The 19,562-nt window shown below is 46.4% G+C and overlaps 1 protein-coding gene across 1 annotated transcript in view; it reads right to left on the reverse strand.

The window, feature by feature from the left end:
* The window catches only part of RBM6 (RNA binding motif protein 6), a 131,777-nt gene that overhangs the window by 22,660 nt on the left and 89,555 nt on the right, over nucleotides 1-19,562 (reverse strand). Inside the window, exons 7-9 of the mRNA XM_054033806.1 lie at nucleotides 4,188-4,262; nucleotides 2,491-2,551; nucleotides 643-711 (exon numbers count right to left, since the gene is read on the reverse strand). Of these exons, the coding sequence (XP_053889781.1) occupies nucleotides 643-711; nucleotides 2,491-2,551; nucleotides 4,188-4,262 (205 nt within the window). The remainder of the gene's footprint in view (nucleotides 1-642; nucleotides 712-2,490; nucleotides 2,552-4,187; nucleotides 4,263-19,562) is intronic.

The raw sequence follows: 19,562 nt of genomic DNA on the forward strand, positions 1-19,562 counted from the left end.
GGAGTTTTACCTAAATGAGGGGGAAGGAGAGCCTTGGGATGTTGAAGCACCTGGTCTCCCATCCCAGGCCATGCAGAGGACTGCCAGGATGCAGAGGGAAGGTCCCTGCACTTGCGGTAGGCCATGGAAAGGTAGAAACAGGGGTGGCTGCTCCACAGATTCGGTGCCAAGAGTGGGTCCTTGTGTGACCCCAATGGGCACCGCAGTCCAGATCACTCCCAAAGCTGTGCGGTGTCTAGGGAACATCCAACAAGGGAGGCTATCCTGATGCTAACTCACCGGGGACATTGATCTGTCAGATGGCTATAACCACATATGAACACAAATACTGATAACAGTTATGTTTTAAGCTAACCCAACTCCTTATGATACAAACATATACAGTACAGGTGAGAGAACATTTATTCATTCATATAACACTGCAGCATGTAGCTTGGTTCAGAATGCTGGCTACATACCAAGGTTTTGTGCATGATTTGCACAAGAAATTACAGAGATTACATGTCCAACTGCAGTAACTGCATGTGTAAATTATGCATGAGAATTTTTCCATGCATTTCTACAGATGGGGCCCATAAACACCTCTCCCTCTCTGAAAGAGCATATCCACAACCCCAGATTGTGTGATGGTGATTTTCTTACTGAAGTCCTGCTCGGCGTGCACGTCCTCTCCCTCCAAACCACTTTTGGGCTCTGTCCCTGGTCTGCTCCCTACGAGAAAAAGGCATAACAGGAACTATTTCAAGGCCACCAACCACAAAACATGCAGGAGTTCACCCAACAGCTGCTTAAAGAAGGGCAGGGCTTCTCAACCTCTTTCTTTCTGAGCTCCCCCTGCTCTCTCTCGCCCCCGATGCTATAAACATTCCACTGCCCACCTGTGCCACAACAACTAGTTTTCTGCATATAAAAGCCAGGACCAGCATTAGGAAGTAGCAAGCAGTGCAATTGCCTGGGGACCCATACCACAGGGGCCCCCAGGAAGCTAAGTTGTTCAGGCTTTGGCTTCAGTCCCAGGTGGAAGGGCACAGGGCCCCGGGCTTCAGCCCCATACGGTGGGACTTCAGCTTTCTGCCCTGGGCCCCAGCAAGTCTAACACTGGGGCTGCTTGGCGGACCACCTGAAACTTGCTTGCCCCGGACTCCTGATTGAGAACCACTGGAGAAGGGGACAACCCAACCCCTTAAGACTGTGTGTCCTTTTTGTGATCCACTCCATCGTTTAAAGACTAGTCACACAGGGTTAAGCCTTAAAACACATGCATTCCCATGGCCATTGGCTAACCAGACTAGAAAAATGAGGCACACAGCCTTAGAACATTCACAGCATCTGGAGGGGCCTGAACGTTTAACTCGCTATACAGCTGTTTGTATCGCCATTCGGTTAAGTTAGCCAAGAAGGCAGAGCTGAAAAGGTCAGCAGTTTGAGCTCTGCTTCCATAACACTGATGGTGGGTCACTCATGTTACAGCAACAGTGAAAGGAAGTCAGGATCTCTCTAAGGATGGGGCTGCAGTGAATAAAGAGCTCTGAACAGAGCACGGGGGCTAATAGGTAATGGCAGTTTGTTCTCTGGATCGACACAGATTGTAACACACACCATTTGCCCATGGTATGTAGGTTTGCTCTGCAGGAGGCACAGGACATTCTAAATCTGCTAGCAGAAAAGCAGCAGCGCAAAACCTTGCACTGTGAATGCCTGGCTGTCCGACAGAAGCAGGTTCCTGGGTGGAGAGCCTGGTAAGACAGAGGTGTCACGGGGGTAACTGGCAGAATCCATGACCACAAACTATTGAGGATGCCTGCACTCCTATCAGTTCAGTGGCGCAGAGTCTAAGAGCTGATTGGACTCCGTGGTATTCCCAGACTCTTCAGCAATAGCAGCCAGACAGACCTTTGACAGCCCCTTCTTGGGCTGGGCTGTTGCAGTGAGAAGACCAGACAAAAGCTCCAGTTGCTGCAGTATGCGGCTGCCCATCTCCTAAGCAATAAGCTAGATGGGAAACATCACACCCATGGTCTACACCCTACACTGGGGCACCATCTAATTTTGTGTCTGTTTCAAGGTCCTAGCCCTCATCTTTAATGCCTGTGGCAGTCTAGGATGTGTAGCCTGGACCAGCTCTCTCTCAGCACCCATCCCATAATGTTAGGAATGAAGGAGAACAATGACACTGAAGGAACAGAAGATGGTACTATCAGGTACTGGCAGCAGGATGTTCTGGATTAAGGGCACTGTCCTGTGGAACTCCCTCCCACTACAGATCAGTGTGGCCCTGTGCCTTGCCTCGCATGCAGAGCAAACAGCCTGGCAGCATATCTACCTCCAGTACTGCTACTAATTCTCTTATATGGTACCTAGACATCCCACTGCATGGCACATCCATGTCAAAGAAACCAGTCAACAGAGACATTCACTCCCTAGGGCAAATGAAGGCTTTTAATCTACACCTATAAAACTCAGTTTGGCACAGTGACAAAATATACTCACCATCTCTCGGGAGCTTGCAATAGGAGCAGGAAGATCTGTACCCCACAGTACACACTTTACACTGCAGTGAAAGACAGGCAGCATGAGGGAGAGACATTTAAAAGGTTATTGTAACAACTGTCAACATGTTCCAAAAGTCACAGTCGCTGCTTCACTTTGAGAACGTAGCCAGGTTAGTTACATGAGCAAATAACACAAAGATCTTGTCTACACTACAAATTATTTTGGTATAATCCACCCCCCCACCCCCCCGAGCGAGGTAAGTTACACTGACCTAAGCACTGGTGTAGACTGTGCTATGGCAGCTGGAGAGCTTCTCCCACCGACATAGCTACCGCTTCTCTTGCAGGTGATTTTATTATGCCGCTGGGAAAGCTCTCCCCATCGGCATACAGCGTCTTCACCAGACGCAGTGCAGCTGCAGCGCTGTATGTCTAAAAAAGCCCTAAGAGACTGAAGGAGACAAGATGGGTGACATTAGCTGGCAGAGAGCAGAGGGCTGGCATGAAGGATAGAAGCTGGTGAGGCATGGAGTCCCACAGGACTCCACCCTGGGAACAGCAAGAGGGATTTTCAAGTGACTGAGGAGCACAAGTCCCATCTTTATTAATTTGCATGACTGTCGCTAGAGCCGCATGCATGGCTCCTAGGCAGCTTTTCTAAGACTGGGCTTTCCTCCTAAAAAACGAAACCCAATGAAGCAAGGACCAACTTGCTCAGCACATTAAAGAGACTCTGCAGATCAGACCTCTCCTAGATTGCCAGCCACCTTGTACTTTGAAAGAATCCAGAGGTGCAGTTAGTTTCCCCTTTATCAATTGATGCCTGAGGCAGGGAAGTGAAAATTCCCCCAATGTAAAGTGCAGTTTTACTGTGAAGGTACATGGCTCCATGCTATAGAATCTATAGCATGGAGCCAACGCCGACAGAAATACCGTTCCTGGCAGTGCAGGAACACCCCCTCCTGGACGACATTAGCTATGTCAACAGAAGCCCTCTTCCATCCATACAATTTTGTCTACTCTGGAATACCTCTGTCGGTCGAGGGGGGGAGTGGGGTGAGAGAGAGAGAGGATAACACCACTGACAGCCGCGGCTATGCCGACCCCTAGCTTTTAAGTGTAGACCAAGCCTCTCAATTTGGGGGTGGGATATAAACGGGGGTCAGCAGGTTTTGACCCCCTTGCCCTTCCCAGGTTGTTCAATGGGAGGGGGTCCCAACTGGACGGGAGGATAATCCAGGAAGGCGGGGGGAGGCAGGATCCTGAAATGGAAAAGGTGCAGACCCTCCCCACTAAAAATCTCTCTGAACATGGCATTGTGAGTTTTCATAGTTATGGATTCATAAATTCCAGTTTGATTTTCCCGCCCTTTCTCACAGCCCTGAAAACTGCTCGGAGAGTCACACTGGGCTCTCTCAGGCTGGTGCATGGACACCAGGAACAAAGATCCCACTTCTGGTGACAACTGGATAATTCCACTATCATCAAATCACCTTCTGACATCTGTGCCACCCCATGTACTAAATGGAGCATCACAAATGTCAATGAAGGTCGAATTTATCCTTAACAATGGAACTTAGTTAGCAATCTAATTGGTGATGCATGAACCAGAGCTGAATCCACCTCACTACCCTCGGAAAGAAAGGGGGCGAGGGAAAAATAAGTGAAATAAATCCTTCATTGCCATGTACTTACGCGTTTGCAGCGCCAAAATTCCGGGCATGGCGTGTACTCAAGGGTCACTTCTTTACCACCAATCACAAGGGTTCCCTGTTGAGACAAGGGAGTCAATGACTAACATGCCAAACACACTAGGAAATTCAACGGTGGGAAAGAGGCTAAGCAAGCCCCAGGATTCCAACCCAATGGGTTTCGTAAGCAAAGTAAGATGGCAAAAAAACCCAAAATCACCAGCTCAATTACAGAGCTGGAGCTTCACCAAGGAAATGAAAGGAGGGAACCAGCCTTTGCCCCTGCCACGGCACTTGCACTGCACTGTTGACATGGTTTGTGCCAGGGCAGCTGGCCCAGGAAAGCTTTGACAGCTCCTCAAAGTGGAACAGACAGAATACAATGATCCCAAGATAAGCACACATGGGAATTGCTTTGACTCACTGTGAAGTCAACGGGTTGGGAAAGGGGCAGCTGGCCAAACTGCTCCAACCCAGCCACATCCTTGTCTGCTGGATGGGCCTCAGGAGAGGACACCTTGCTGGCATGGACACTCGAGAAGGAACAAAAGGGAAAATACCACAAACAAGGGCAAGAGGAATTTGGTACCTGTATTGGCCTCTCCGTCCTTCCTCAGAACCTGGCTTTTCTCCAAGGAAACGTCCCACCCCATGGGGGAGGCTGTTGGCTTGGGAGAGGGCACAGCATGCCACCATGTGGAGAAAGCAGGTTTGGGGCTGACTTTGAGCGCTCAGGGAGTGGCCAGACAAGAGCTGAGAGCACGTCAGGGGGAGAGAAACGGGACAACAGGACAATACAGGGGGACTATCATGTCCCTGGTCCAACTCTAGTGCATTCCTTTAGAGCTTCCCCTCGGGAGAAGACAGCAGTCTTGGCAGACACTTGGAGCCCTTTGGGACAACAAGCTCTGCTGTGATACAGCTGGGTATATGGATTTTAAAGGGTAAAATGAAGTGGAAGGTGAAAGTCCCAGATATTCACTTGGACCCGCCTCTGAAACCAGTGAGGACTCCCAGTGGCATTCATCACACTCACACAGAGCCCAGGCTTACATACCCACGGCATCAGCACTCAAGAAATCCAGAGATTAGACTTGGTACCTGACTCACACTTCTCAACTTTATCCAGAGACTTTCAGGTTTTTCTGCAGTTTCATACCAGAGCTCTGAGCAGTCGTACTCCTCTCTTACATACAACGCAACTCCCCCACCTTTTCTGCCCTGCCTGTCCTTCCTGAACAGTTTATATCCATCCATGACAGTACTCCAGTCATGTGAGTTATCCCACCAAGTCTCTGTTATTCGAATCACATCATAGTTCCCTGACTGTGCCAGGACTTCCAGTTCTCCCTGCTTGTTTCCCAGGCTTCTTGCATTTGTGTATAGGCACTTAAGATAACTCATCGGTCCCACATCTGTGCTTGTTTGCCAGGCCCAGAATCGGCATTCCACTGTATCAACATGCCCCAGTGCCGCCATGATATCCCAATTGCCACATCCTGTGCTTTCAGGAACATCTGTGTCCATGTCCTCCTCACTCCTAGCTAGGCTCTGCACATACTGCAGGATAATGCGCGAGGTGTTTGCAATGCTCACAAAAGCAGTGTGCAGCTGAGCGGGTTCCATATTTGCCATGCTATGACGTCTGCACGGATAACCCAGGAAAAAAGGTGCAAAATGATTGTTTACCGTTGCTTTCAAGGATGGAGGGAGGGGAAACTGATGACATGTACCCAAATCCACCCGCGACAATGTTTTTGCCCCATCAGGCATTTGGAGCTTAACCCAGAATTCCAATGGGCAGCGGGGACTGTAGCTACCCACAGTGCACCACTCCGTGATCGATGCTAGCCACAGTACTGAGGACGCACTCCGCTGACCTAATGCACTTCGTGGGGACATGCACGATCGACAGTATAAAATCAGTTGCTAAAGATCAACTTCTATAAAATCGACCTAATTTTATAGTGTAGACATGCCCTCAGAAAGGTACCAGGATGACGCCCCAGGAGCCAATTCACCTACTCAGAGCACACCAAAAAAGGCACAGGGCTCTGGCGAAGCTGGGAACCTGGCACAAAGGTGCCATAAACATTCAAAGAGGGGGAAGAGTGACTGGGTAGCACCCATCCCTCTAAGGACCCTGGGGAATCCGGCTAAACCCTCCACCCTAGAGCATAGCAAGATCCCTACAGGGATCTGGAAAACCAGCAGGTTGGACCCCACATGACATGCAGGGGAGAGAGGTGGGAAGCCACAGTGGAATCAGTGTGATCTATGAACTGCTCCAAAGGGATGGGCCAAAGGTCCAGCCATCCGGCTCCTTCCCCACCCCTGTGGAAACACTTTAAAGCCGACATGGACCAATCCTAGTCCCCCTTACAGGTGTCTAGAATTGTCCAATGAGGGTCCCTCCTGCAAGGGAGAGCCCCCAGTGGCGACAGGCATGTGAGAAGCCATGGCCTCTGTCCCCACAAGCTCCTGGTCTGGGAAACATGCACAGGTTGTGATGGCCACCATAGAGGTCTGCTCAGTCCTGCCCATGGGATTGGCATAGCAGCAGCTGCAAGTCCTGTCCCTGCCGTCCACTGTCCTCTCCCATGCAGTGAGAGGAGCTGCGACTCCTTGGCATACTCACTCCGCAGTGCAAATAGCGCACCAAGGTGGCAGCGGTCAGCAGGAACAGGACGCACAGTTGCTGCTGCACCAACCCCACAGGCAAGAGGAGGGGAGCTGGTGTGATAAATGAAGTGCTAATGGGAAGGTAGAACTTTTTAAAATTGGGAAAGAAACTTTCTCTTTGTCTGTTGTTCTCCAGAGAAGGAGACATGGAGCAGCAATGCTAAAAGCAGGAATGCTGTGTAAAGTTTGAACCAGATATAAAAACCGTCAGATCATATCTAGAACTACTTTAGCAACACATATATGTAAGAAATTAGTAATGTTTAGGAAGACGCGATTAGGTTTATTTCTGTTTATTTTTTAAGGCTTGTGGACTCTTCTGTGCTAACCCCAGATGTTTTTGTTTGCTTGTAACCTTTAAGCTAACGCCCAAGAAAGCTATTTTGGGTGCTTAATTTTTGGACCTGCTTTTTAAAAATCTAGCAAAATCCTAAATTCCAGATGTATTTTCTTCCTTTTTGTTTTTAATAAAATTTACCTTTTTTAAGAACAGGATTGGATTTTTGGTGTCCTAAGAGGTTTGTGCATATGCTGTTTGATTAGCTGAGGGGGGGGGGGGGGAGGTGAAAGGGCTTGAGGGTACCACACAGGGAGGAATTCCCAAGTGCTCCTTCCTGGGTTCAAGGGTTTTTTTTTGCATTTGGGTGGAGGCAACGTTTACCAAGCCAAGGTCAGAGAAAAGCTGTAACCTTGGGAGTTTAATACAAGCCTGGAGTGGCAAGTATTAATTTTTAGAATCCTTGCGGGCTCCCACCTTCTGCACTCGGAGTGACAGAGTGGGGATTCAGTCTTGACAGCTGGTCTGACCCGAGAAGGTCCGGTTGTTTTCCCACCCAACCCACACCTGACACCTGTAGTCTGGTCCCATCAGATTGGAGTCATAAGAACATAAGAGCAGCCACACTGGGTCAGGCCAATGGTCCATCTAGTCCAGTGTCCTGTCTTCCTACAGTGGCCAATGCCAGGTGCTTCTGAGGGAATGAACAGGGCAATTTATCGAGTGATCCATCCCCTGTCTAGTCCCAGCTTCTGCCAAAGTATGAGGCTGCATCCCTGATCATCTTGGCTAAGAGCCATTGATGGACCTGTCCTCCATGAACTTATCTAATTTTTTTTTTTAACCCAGTTATACTTTTGGTCTTCACAACATCCCCTGGCAATGAGTTCCACAGATTGATTGTGTGTTATGTGAAGAAGTACTTCCTTATGTTTGTTTTAAGCCTCCTGCCTATTTGTTTAATTGAGTGACCACTGGTTCTTGTGTTATTTGAAAGAGTAAATAACACTTCCTTATTCACTTTCTCCACACCAGTCATGATTTTATAGATTTCTATCATATCTCCACCCCCCGCCCCATCATCTCTGTTCTAAACTGAACAATCCATCTTTTTAATCTCTCCTCACATGGAAGCTGTTCCATACAATCATTTTTGTTGCCCTTTTCTGTGCTTTTGCCAATTCTAATACATCTTTTTTGAGATGGGGCAACCACAACAGTATGCCATATTCAAAGTGTGGGTGTACCATGGATTTATATAGTGGCATTATGCTATTTTCTGTCTTATCCTTTTCCTAACAGTTCCTAACATAAGTTAGTTTTTTTGACTGCTGCTGAAAACTGAGCAGCTGTTTTCAGAGAATTATCCACAGTGACTCCAAGATCTCTTTCTTGATGGGGACTAAATTAGCTGTTACCATTCATTTTGTATGTACAGCTGAGATTATGTTTTCCAATGTACATTACTTTGCATTTATCAACATTGAATTTCATCTACCATTTTGTTTCCCTGTCACCCAGTTTTGTGAGATCCCATTGTAGCTCTTCGCGGTCTGCTTTGGACTTAACTATCTTGAATAGCTTTGTACCATCTGCAAACTTTGCCATCTCACTGTTTACCCCTTTTTCCAGATCACTGATGAATATGTTGAACAGCACTGGTCCCAGTACAGATCCTTGGGGGACACCACTATTTACCATTCTCCATTCCGAAAACTGACCACTTATTCCTCCTTTTGTTTTTTATCTTTTAACCAGTTACTGATCCATGAGAGGACCTTCCCTCTTATCCCAGAACTGCCTACTTTACTTAAGGGCCTTTAGTGTGGGACCTTGTCAAAGGCTTGCTGAAAGTCCAAGTACACTATAGCCACTGGATCACCCTTGTCCACATGTTTTTTAATCCCCTCAAAACATTCTAATGGATTGGTGAGGCATGATTTCCCTTTACAAAAGCCGTGTTGATTCTTCCCCAACAAATCCTGTTAATCTATGCATCTGATCATTCTATTCTTTACTGTAGTTTCAACCAATTTGCCTGGTATTGAAGTTAGGCTTACTAGCCTATAATTGCCAGGATCGCCTCTGGAGACAGGCTGCAGGGCTCTAGGCCACTGCCTCAACATGCATTTTTCCAAGTTAGTATCTTTTTTTATTTCCTATTCATACTTCTGGCCGCCCTGGGTACCACCTTTGGAGTATTTCTTGGTCTTCAGTGGTGTTTGCAGCTGCTCCCAATTTAGTATCCTCCACGGATTTCATCCCATTGCTTTTTACCCCCTCCCCAATCATTACTGAAGATTTTAAGTAACGCTAAACCAAACAGTGCTTCTTGTGGCTGTGCACACCACACGAAACATCTCCCCTGTGACTTGGCACATTGCTGCTTATCACTTCCCTTTGCCTGTGGCCTTTCAGCCAATTTCAAACCCACATGAGCGTTCTTATCCATTGCAACTTGAATAAAAACCCATGAGGCTTTGTACCAGATGCTTTCCTAAAACCAGGATCTATCACAGCAACTATTTTCATTCACAGATTATGCCATTTTACAAGTCCATGGTCTTTGTCCTTATCTTCAAAGTACTCCATGGCCTGGGCCAGGGCACCTAAAAGACCATTTAAAGCTGCGGGATGAAGACTGTGGTTGACAGCTTCGCTCCTGTGGCACAATGGAACTCTCAACAAAGAGAAATGCTTGTCGGTGCAGGAAACAGAACCTTCTCCGGGGGGTGGCCCAAGACAGTGGACTAAACTCCCCCAGAAACAAAGGACCAGCACAAACTTCGCTGCTCTGCACTCCAAGTGCAGGACATAGGTCTTTGATCTTCCCTTTTTTTATATAAACATACAGCCATAGGTGTATTTATTTAATAAATAAAACAAACCCTATCAAAACAAGACACTCCACTGCACACATTTCTCACTCTGGTGAAAGGATGAAAGACCAAACAACGTGTGACAAATGTATAGTCATGTTGCTTAACATGCTACTGGAAGGCAGTCAGATATTACAAGGATGAGTGCAATATAAAAACCTATATAGAAGTGTGTCTGGTGTGATTGGTTCATTATAAACCCATGCTGATTATTGCTTAAGATTCCCACACCCAATAGATTGGGAGGTGTCAGGGTAGAAGGAGGTCAGGAACCACTGCAACAGCATTAACAGATTGTTTTTTCTAATACTGGCTCCTTTATTTTACAAGGGATTTAGGCTAAACTTACCATTAGACTGGAGAAAAGTGACAGTGGTACCAGACTTCTGCAATGACCCCAGCTCTCCAGAGACTTAACGGTCCATAGTTCAATTACCTGAGTCGCTAATTCCTTTAATACCCTGCATCAACCAGACCTGCTGACTACATGGTTATTTTTTTCAAGTGCTTCTTTATCCAATCTCTTCCCCGCTGCCACCCCCGCAGTTCTTGAAGTTATTAGCTATTTTCACACGGTTAACATCATTACTTAACAGGCCAAAATGCTTCTCTCTCCTTCAGGACCCTTCTTCATTAACGGAGTTCAGCATCTCAATGATTCTGAAGTCCTCATCTCCCGTGTTTCTTAATGGGCCTCTCCTCTCGTACCTTTTCCCAGATATTTTAAAAACCCAATTTCCTTTAATTCCTTATTTACTTTGTTGTTGTTGCTTTTACCCATTCCCTGAAAGTCTTTCCTCTTTTAGATTTGTCTGGTTTCCCAGATCTAAGACAGGGCTTTTTACCTCTTGATCTTTGAGCAGGCCTTTTGTGAGGCCACAGAGGTTTTCATGGGAATTACAGTCATATTATATAAGGCCAGAAGAGACCACTGAGATCATCCAGACCAGGGATTCTCAACCTTTTTCTTTCTGAGGCCCCCAACAACGTGCTATAAAAACTCCAGGACCCAGTGGTGGAGAGGGGGACTCGGGGCTCTGGAACAGGGGGGAGGAGGGGCTCAGGCATAGGTGTATTTTAACTTCTATTTTGGGTGGGCAGGGGCCAGTGGGGGTTGAGCCAGCTCCACACAGTGGGGTCCGGGGAGGGAGCGCCACCTTTACCCCTTGACTCACCTCAGCAGGCCACCCAGCCTGTCTGGGTTGTGTGTGGAGGGTGGGGGAGAAAGAGAAGACATGGCAACCAAAAATTATAAGTCAAAGGCGGGGGGGAGGGGGACGCACTCAGCTCATAAAGTTTGAAAACAGCTCAGGGTGCAGGGAGAGAGGTAGGTAAGGGTGTGTGCCGGGAGGACTCCCCTGCGGTCCCCATTCCCCAAGGGCTCTGCCAGCCATGAAGCTAGGTCCCTCTGCCCAGGCAACTCTTACTGGCTGCATGAGCAATGGGAGCTGGGAAGAGCATCACTCCCCTGCAGCTGTAGGAGATGAGGGAACGCTGCAGCTGCCTGCTCCGTGGCACCAGCCAGAGGAGCAGCTGTCCCACACTGCCCAGCTCCGGCTTCCCGCCTCCGACCTGGCCAGGGGGTGGGGAGAGAAGGAGGTAGGAAGGTGCGTGTGTGGAGCTGCCCTGGGGCTGCCCTGCTCTTGCACTGTAGTTTCGGGGGGGGGGGGGGGAGGTAACGTCCACGTGTCCCCCTAACTCTACCCATGGGCTCAGGGCTTCTGCCCCATGGGGAGAACCGGGGCTTGGGGCTCTGGAATTCAGCCCTGCTGCTCCCAGCTTCAACCCTGCGGGGAGTGCTAGGGATCGGGGCTTCAACCCTGTGGGAGGTGCAGGGGCTCAGCCTCTGGGTTTTGGCCCCGGGGCCCCCATGAAAGGGTTTGCGGACCCCCTGTTGAAAACCACTGATCTAGACTTACCCTCCTGCATAACACAGGCCACACGACTTTCCTGAATTAATTCCTGTTTGAACTAGAGCATAATTTCCACCACAACCTTTGATGAGATATTCCCATGGTTAACTACCCTCATTGTTAAAAAATTGTGCCTTATTTCCAGTCTGCATTTATGTAGCTTCAACTTCCAGTCACTGGAGCATGTTAGACCTTCTTCTGCTTATTATAGACTGATCAAATCACCCCCCTTAACCACGTCTTTGTTAAGCTAAACAGACTGAGCCCTTGAAGTCTATCACTATAAAGGTCTCCCAATATTTAAATAATTCTTGTGGCTCTTTTCTGAGCCCTCTCCAATTTATCAACATCCTTCTTAAATTGTGGGCACCAGAATTGGACACAGTATTCCAGTAGCAATGGACCAGTGTGTCCAATGAACCCACCCCAGAGACCTCCTACATGCTTCCCAAGATGCATAAACATGGGAACCCAGGCAGACCCATCGTATCTGGCACTCTTACTGAAGGAATATCAAGACGGAGAAACCAACCTCAAACCACGTACCAGACAAAGGGCCAGCTTCCTCCAAGATCATCTTCCTTCCTCCAGAAAATCTGCAGCATCAACAACTTCCCCCAAAACGTCAGCTTTGCCACCATGGATGTGACTGCTCTATACACCAACATCTGTCCCCATGACAGCATTATCGCCTGTCTCAGATATCTATAATATAATACAATATTCTGAAATCACCCTAAACACATCGCCAAACTCATCCATTTCATCCTTACCCACAACAACTTCACATTTACCAACAAACACTTTGTCCAAACCATAGGAACTGATAGACACTGGGATGGCTCCCCAGTATGCCAATCTCTCCATGGACCACCTTCAGGAAGAATTTCTTGAAAAGTGCACCACAAACACAATGATATTTCTGAGAGACATCAATAATATTTTTATCCTCTAGACAGACGACCTAAACTCCATCATAGATTTCAACTTCAACCACCACTCATCCAAACTTATGGGTTCCTTTTAGGACTCTTCAGTCTTCTGCCACGTGTGGATTTAACAACAGTACTGGAAACACATTGCACAACACTTGTTCCTGTCATACTCTGGCTATATTATGTTTAACGCTCCAAAAAATTGGATTCTTGAAGTGCATTCTGTGAAACTGTTCCTTACTATGCTGAATTAAAAGTAGCTTGTGATCCCCAGTACATTGAAATCTAAATGAAATTTCACAGGTGATGCAACACAAAATAAACAAAACCACACGATAATGATATTCATGTGATTAATGGAATCTACCACAGCTCAACAATGTGTCATGGACCTATGACTAAGGTTAAGATTTTGTCACGGGTATTTTTAATAAAAGTCAGGGACAGGTCACGGGCAATAAACAAAAATTCATGGAAGCCCACGACTTGTCCCTGACTTTTACTAAAAATACCACTGCTCATGCAGTGGAGGCTGAAGCTGAAGAAGTCACGGAGGTCCGTTAAAGTCACAGAATGTGTGACCTCCGTGATAAAACAATATTCTTACTGATGACCAATGAACCTGCACCCTTCTCTGCCCATTAAGCTATCTCCCCCGTATCTTAACATTCCAAACTTCCGAGGAGCTTTGCCTTTTCTTTTTTAAAATCAAGCCGCCAGAGAAAGCTTTCCTTGTTCATTCCCAAACTTCCCAGTGAGGAATTTCCTTCTCAGAATGACAGTGGCCTAAAGACCCAGGGCAGTCAATATACAGTCCTAGGCCAGGGAATATTTTAGAGTCCAATATGACTCTGCAAAGCTAGACATGGGAGCTTTCTACCAATGGCAAAGGGAAAAGCCTAACATTCCAGTGGGACACAGCACATGCTTCTGGTTCTGGAGAGTCTGGTTCTGGGAACTGAACATCACAATATTATAGATGGGGAAACTATTTTAAGGTTATTTTTAGGTGTTTTATAAATAGTTGCATGTATCTTCTCCCTCATTGGCCTGTACAGTTGGATTCTTGGTACCAGAAGCCTGGTCTTGTACTTGATAGGATGTAACACAGATGGCATAAGGATAGCTGATGGTATGGTGGGGTAAAAAGTTATTATTGGCACACATCTGCAATGAGCTAAAGAACTTGATTGCAGGTTCACCTTTTGTGAGTAATATGTCAATCCCAAACTCACACCAATAAAATCTTTGTTCCATTTCGTACAGAAATGGCATTCAAACTTATGGGAAAAAACAAGCTCTATATACTATATTTAAGGACCTTCCCATTCGGTTTTTACTGATTTTTACCAAAAATTCCCAGGGTTTTATTGATTGTCATCTGAACTCTGGACCACTGAAATATATGCAAACACTGATTAAGAAAATCCAATATGTCACATTAGATGGATGTGGTTGTGTTAATAACAAATTAGTCTAAGTGTAAATGAAAAGCTGCCTATTAAAGTAAGGCAATGTGTTGGAAGATTAACAGTACACATACATGTGCATGTATATGTATATGTACTTGTACTGTTAATGTACAGTTCATTACATAAACCACAGGATTTACACTGGTTTTACTTTCAATACTCGTACTTTCCTCTATTTACTGCTTTACTTTTGTTCTCCTGTCACCTAATATGAATCCCAGTACTTACCCAGAAAACTATTAGTTAATTTTTTCACCAATTTTCACCCTTTTAAATTTTTTTGTAACAAGCAGATAAATTCCTAGGAAATTTTAAACAAAATAACATCCAAAAATGAAAGGCCTTTCATGGTGACACAGCACAAAGAAAAAAAATTCACGGGTAGCCAAGAAAATAATTCAAACTGGAGAAATATAAATTTATCTAGAAGCAGTAAGGACTCCAGAAGCAATGTTATACATCAGCTGCACTGGCTAGAAGTTCCAAATTACAGTTACAATAATCTATCCTTGGGAAGCCAAAAATACCAATATCTCAATAGCCTTGTCAAGCAGAGGTAACAGTAAATGAGATATCAAAAGAATAAGTACCAGCCTTAGTGATGGAAACAAAATACTTCTCAAGACAGAAGACAAAGGCAATGCAACTCCCAGGTCTTGATGGTCAGACAAGGTGAAATGTTATCAGAGCACTTCATCAGAGAAAGCTCTGTATAGGATCAGGCATCAGAAAATTCAGTCTTATTGGAGTTTAACTTGCAAGCTCTTTGCCACTAAAGCAAGTCATCATGACAATGGGATGTTCAGCAGACTGACAGAACTCTGAAGTAAACAGCAATGTTATCGGCATAGTAAGGTTACCCTAAATCATAACAACGAGAAAGAGAATAGTGTCAGCATATGTATAGCCCACCCACAAATGCAAGGACCCCGATATAGAAACAGTTGTAGCATGCCAGAACGCAGATAAAATGGATCAGACCTCAGTCACCCTCTGAAGCTATTTGTGGACTGTACTGAGGACTTGGAAGCCAAATATTTTAGTGTTCTTTCAGTGCATGAACTCATTAATGGAGTAAATATGACACTAGAGAGAAGGATTAGGGACAACTTCTTTGTATACACAATGAATGCTAAGCTCAAGATATCATTGGAAGGTGTAAAAAGGACTCTATGACCTTTTATGAAAGAGCAAAGAAGTATCTGCACAGCAGATATGACTTCTCTCAAGACAACCTTCATGGCAAAGTATCCAAGCTAGCTCCTGAAAAACCCATCCGGTTTTATTAGCTAACATTTCTGTGTTTGTGGTCATGGTGGCGGGGCCAGAAAGGGGGATATCCTGTATTCTGGGGATGCATCAGTGGCCACCCTACCATCAGGAGAAAATCTGTAGGAAGACAGAGGAGACCTTGAGAATACTGAAGGAAAAAAAAGTGTCTGGCAGAGATTTTATGCTCATGATACCCCTGGAGCAAAAAGCTTCACATCTGGCATTTTCCGCTGTGGTGTACAGGTCTATGGTTAGGTCCCCTCACTTCTAGAATATCAGATCCAGGATGGATTTCTGCCATTACCATTCAAGGTTGGTTACCATGTTCCTGCTCAAGCAGTCTGCAAGGTCATTGTTGACCCCTGGAAGATGCAGGGCCAATGGGGTTAGTGTATTGGTGACACCATCCCAGAACTCAATGGCTTCCAGGCAAAGTGGGGACGAACAAGCGCCTCCTTGTTTGTTGATAGTGCATCGTCAACATATTGTCCATCATGATCTGCACTACAGAGTTTTATAGAACAGGCAAGAACACTTTACAGGCCAGCTTGATGGCCCTCAGCTCTAAGAGGTTCATATGCAATTTCAGCTTGCCTGGGGACCACACACACCTTGCACTTAGGGTACATCTACACAGCAGCTGTGTATGAGTATGTACGCAGGGGATTGGGCAGGTTTGTACTCGGGCTGAAAGCCTGAGTCACCACCCATGCCACCAAAGCACTATGTTTAGCGCACTAGCTCTGCTCAAGCTAGCACATCCTGTCTACCTGCACTGGGAAGCATGCTCCCAGTAGCTGTGTAGATATATCCTTTCGCAATGCTCACAAGCGAAGTCTGGTAAGCAGCACCATGTAAGTACATGGTGCACGTGTCCTTAGAGTGGTAGGCACATGCAAACCATTGTGGACAGTCTCACCGGTGTCGCGTAAAAGCTTGAAGGGACCTGACTGTCCTCCTGCAAATGAACTCACATTGACCGGGAATCAAGTCGAGCTCCTATGAACTGAAAGTGAGAGACAATTTCTCATAGTTCACTAGGAGAACAGGGAGAGCACTCATTCTAGGGCTGCCTTAGTCTCATCCTGGGACTTGCACCTGATCAACCAGTCCTCTGGGTTTGAGAAGACATGAAGCATTGGTTTCCTTAGATGTTCTGCTACTACTGCAGAGCACTTTGGGGAACACTCTCAGCCCCATGCAGAGTCTGAAGAGCATAACCTTCTATTGGTAATGATTCAGCCCCACTGTGACTCTTAGGTATTTCCTGTGAGCTGGGGGGATAGCAACATAGAAGTACATGTCCTGCAAGTTGAGAGCCATGAACCAGTCTTGAGCCTATAGAGATGGGATTATGGAGGCAAGTATTACCATCCTGAATATGAAGCAGTGAATGCATTTGCTGAGTCTCCTCTGGTCTAGGACAGGTTGAAGACCCCTCCCCCTTTCTTCTTCAGAATGAGGAAATACCAGGAAAAGAAGCCCCTTTCCCCAGTGTTCCTGAAGAGCCCCCTCCAGGGCTCTTAGTTGGAGCAACTAGCCCACTTCTGTTTGTAAAAGGCTCTCATGAGATGGGTCCCTCAGGAGGAATGGGGAAGGGGGGTGGTTAGGGATAGGAATTGGATGGAATGGATGCAGGTGATGATCTTGAGCACCCATTTGTTGATGGTGATATCTGACCATGACTGGTGGAATGAGGCACAGCAGCTTCCATAAGAAGTACTCACTTGAATAGTCTTAGAGCTGTCAAAATTTACTGCCATGTGGACAGAGCACTGTGTGTGCCTATGGCCGACAAGGATTGACATCAGCCACTTCTTCCACTGGTACTCACCTGTCTGTATGAAGGCATCTTTTGGCTCTGCTGCTCTTGAGGGTGGAACGTTTTGCAGTATGCCAGAGGTGAGTAGATTCCCAGGGGCTCAGAGATTCCAAGACCAAAACGGATAATTGTCTGACCTCCTGTATAACACAGGCCAGGGAACTTTAACAAAATAATTCCTAAGCAGATCTTTTAGAAAAACATCCAATCTCAATTTTAAAATGGCCAATGATGGAGAATCCACCACAAGGTTAATTACCCTGTTAAAAATTTCCAGTTTGAATTTGTCTAGCTTCAACTTCTAGCCATTAGATCATGTTAGACCTTTTTCTGATAAACTGAAGAGCTAATTATCAAATATCTGTTCCCCATGCAGGTACTTCTAGATAGTAATCAAGTCACCCTTTAACCTTCTCTTTGTTAAGCTAAAAAGACTGAGTTTCTTGATTCTATCACTATAAGGCAGGTTTTCTAATCCTTTAATCATTCTCCTGTCTCTTCTCTGAACTCTCTCCAATTTGTCAAAGTCCTTCTTGAATTCTGGACACAATATTTCAGCAGTGGCCACACCAGTGGCAAATACAGAGGTTCTACTCGAGATTCCCCCGTTTATGTATCCCAAGATCACGTTAGCAATTTTGGCCACAGCGTCGCACTGGGAGCTCATATTCAGCTGATTATCCCCACATCTTTTTCAGAGTCACCGCTTCCCAGGATAGAGTCCCCCCACTGTGTAAGTATGTTCCTACATGTATACATCTACGTTTGCCATAGGGTTGCCTTGCAATCTTTTAGTAAATCTCATGCACTGTTCATTTTCTCACTAAAAAACTCTGACCCTTCAAATGGCAAATCCTGGATTATGTCTCACACTTTGTGGGGAATGCCCAAAGCCCAGAACCAGCATGCCCTCTTCATGGTCACCATGGTGGCCACGGACCTAGCAACAATGTCAGTTGCATCCATTGCGGCTTGCAGGGATGTCCGTGACTAGTTGTCCCTCTTTTACAACATCCTTAAGCTCCTTTCTAGCCTTGTGGGGAAGCTTGGTGATGAACTGCCCCATGTTGGAAGGTCATACTGCCCCACTCTGCCCCATGTTGGAAGGTTTTATTTGGCTCAGGGGGCTTGGCAATTGGTCATTTGTAGCTGGACTGATGCTGAGGAGTAGGACATTCTCCCAAACAGGTCCATCACTTGGGATCTTTACCTTTGGGTATGTTCTTTGCGAAGTATGATCTCTTTTGGATGGTGGAGACCGCAAGAGATTCAGGGCTGGGGTGTGACTAAAAGTATTCGAACCTGGACGGTGGCACTGGCTACCTTTTTAAAATATGTTTTACTTTTGATGATACAGTGGCTGGCATTTGCCATAGAGATCTGGCTGGGCCTAGTAATCCCTCATTTATAGGGATGGCAATTTGGGTGCGGTTGCAGCCAATAGAGTATCAAATTGTTTGTGAGAATTCTCAAATACTACTGAAATCTCAATTGCCAACATATCTGTGATTCATAATTGTAACTCTTGAAATGCCCTGAAGGTATCCAGCATTGGCATCTATGCTGTGGGGACTGCCTCATCAGGTGATGAGGAGAGGTCTTTAGGGGGTGACTCCAGTGCTGATGGGTTTGTGCCTCTCAGTATTCTAGCATCTGTGGTCTTGCCAATGAGGCTGTAGGAGAAGGACATCTCTTTCTCAAAGGGGAATCAAGCGGCTCCTTAAGGCTTGGGAAGGTGTGCCCCAGAAGCGCGAGGTGGCATCCTGTACAGGTACTGGTGGCTGACAGACTGCAGGTTGGGCCACTGCCAGTCCTGTGACGGCTGAGTTCCAAAGAACCCCTCTGGTCTTCCAGTGGTGCTACCTAGGGACCATATGAGGGACAGATCGACATCAGCAAGGAGGTATGCCTCACTGATGACTGGTATATCCTCTCCATAGAGAGTGCCCAGGGATATGGTTTTGTAGGTGCTGGGATTGTTGTTGGTACCAGAAGGTCCTTCGGTGCTGACGATGGTTCTGCTGCTCATTCCCCCGGTGCCAGAGTTGTGACCGGCAGTGGCGCCTTTGTTACTGAGCTTAGGACCAATGGAATTGGCTGCACTAATCTGCTCCCACTTCTTTGTTG

This window comes from Malaclemys terrapin, chromosome 7, assembly GCF_027887155.1.
Source record: "Malaclemys terrapin pileata isolate rMalTer1 chromosome 7, rMalTer1.hap1, whole genome shotgun sequence".
Classification (NCBI taxonomy): domain Eukaryota; kingdom Metazoa; phylum Chordata; order Testudines; family Emydidae; genus Malaclemys; species Malaclemys terrapin.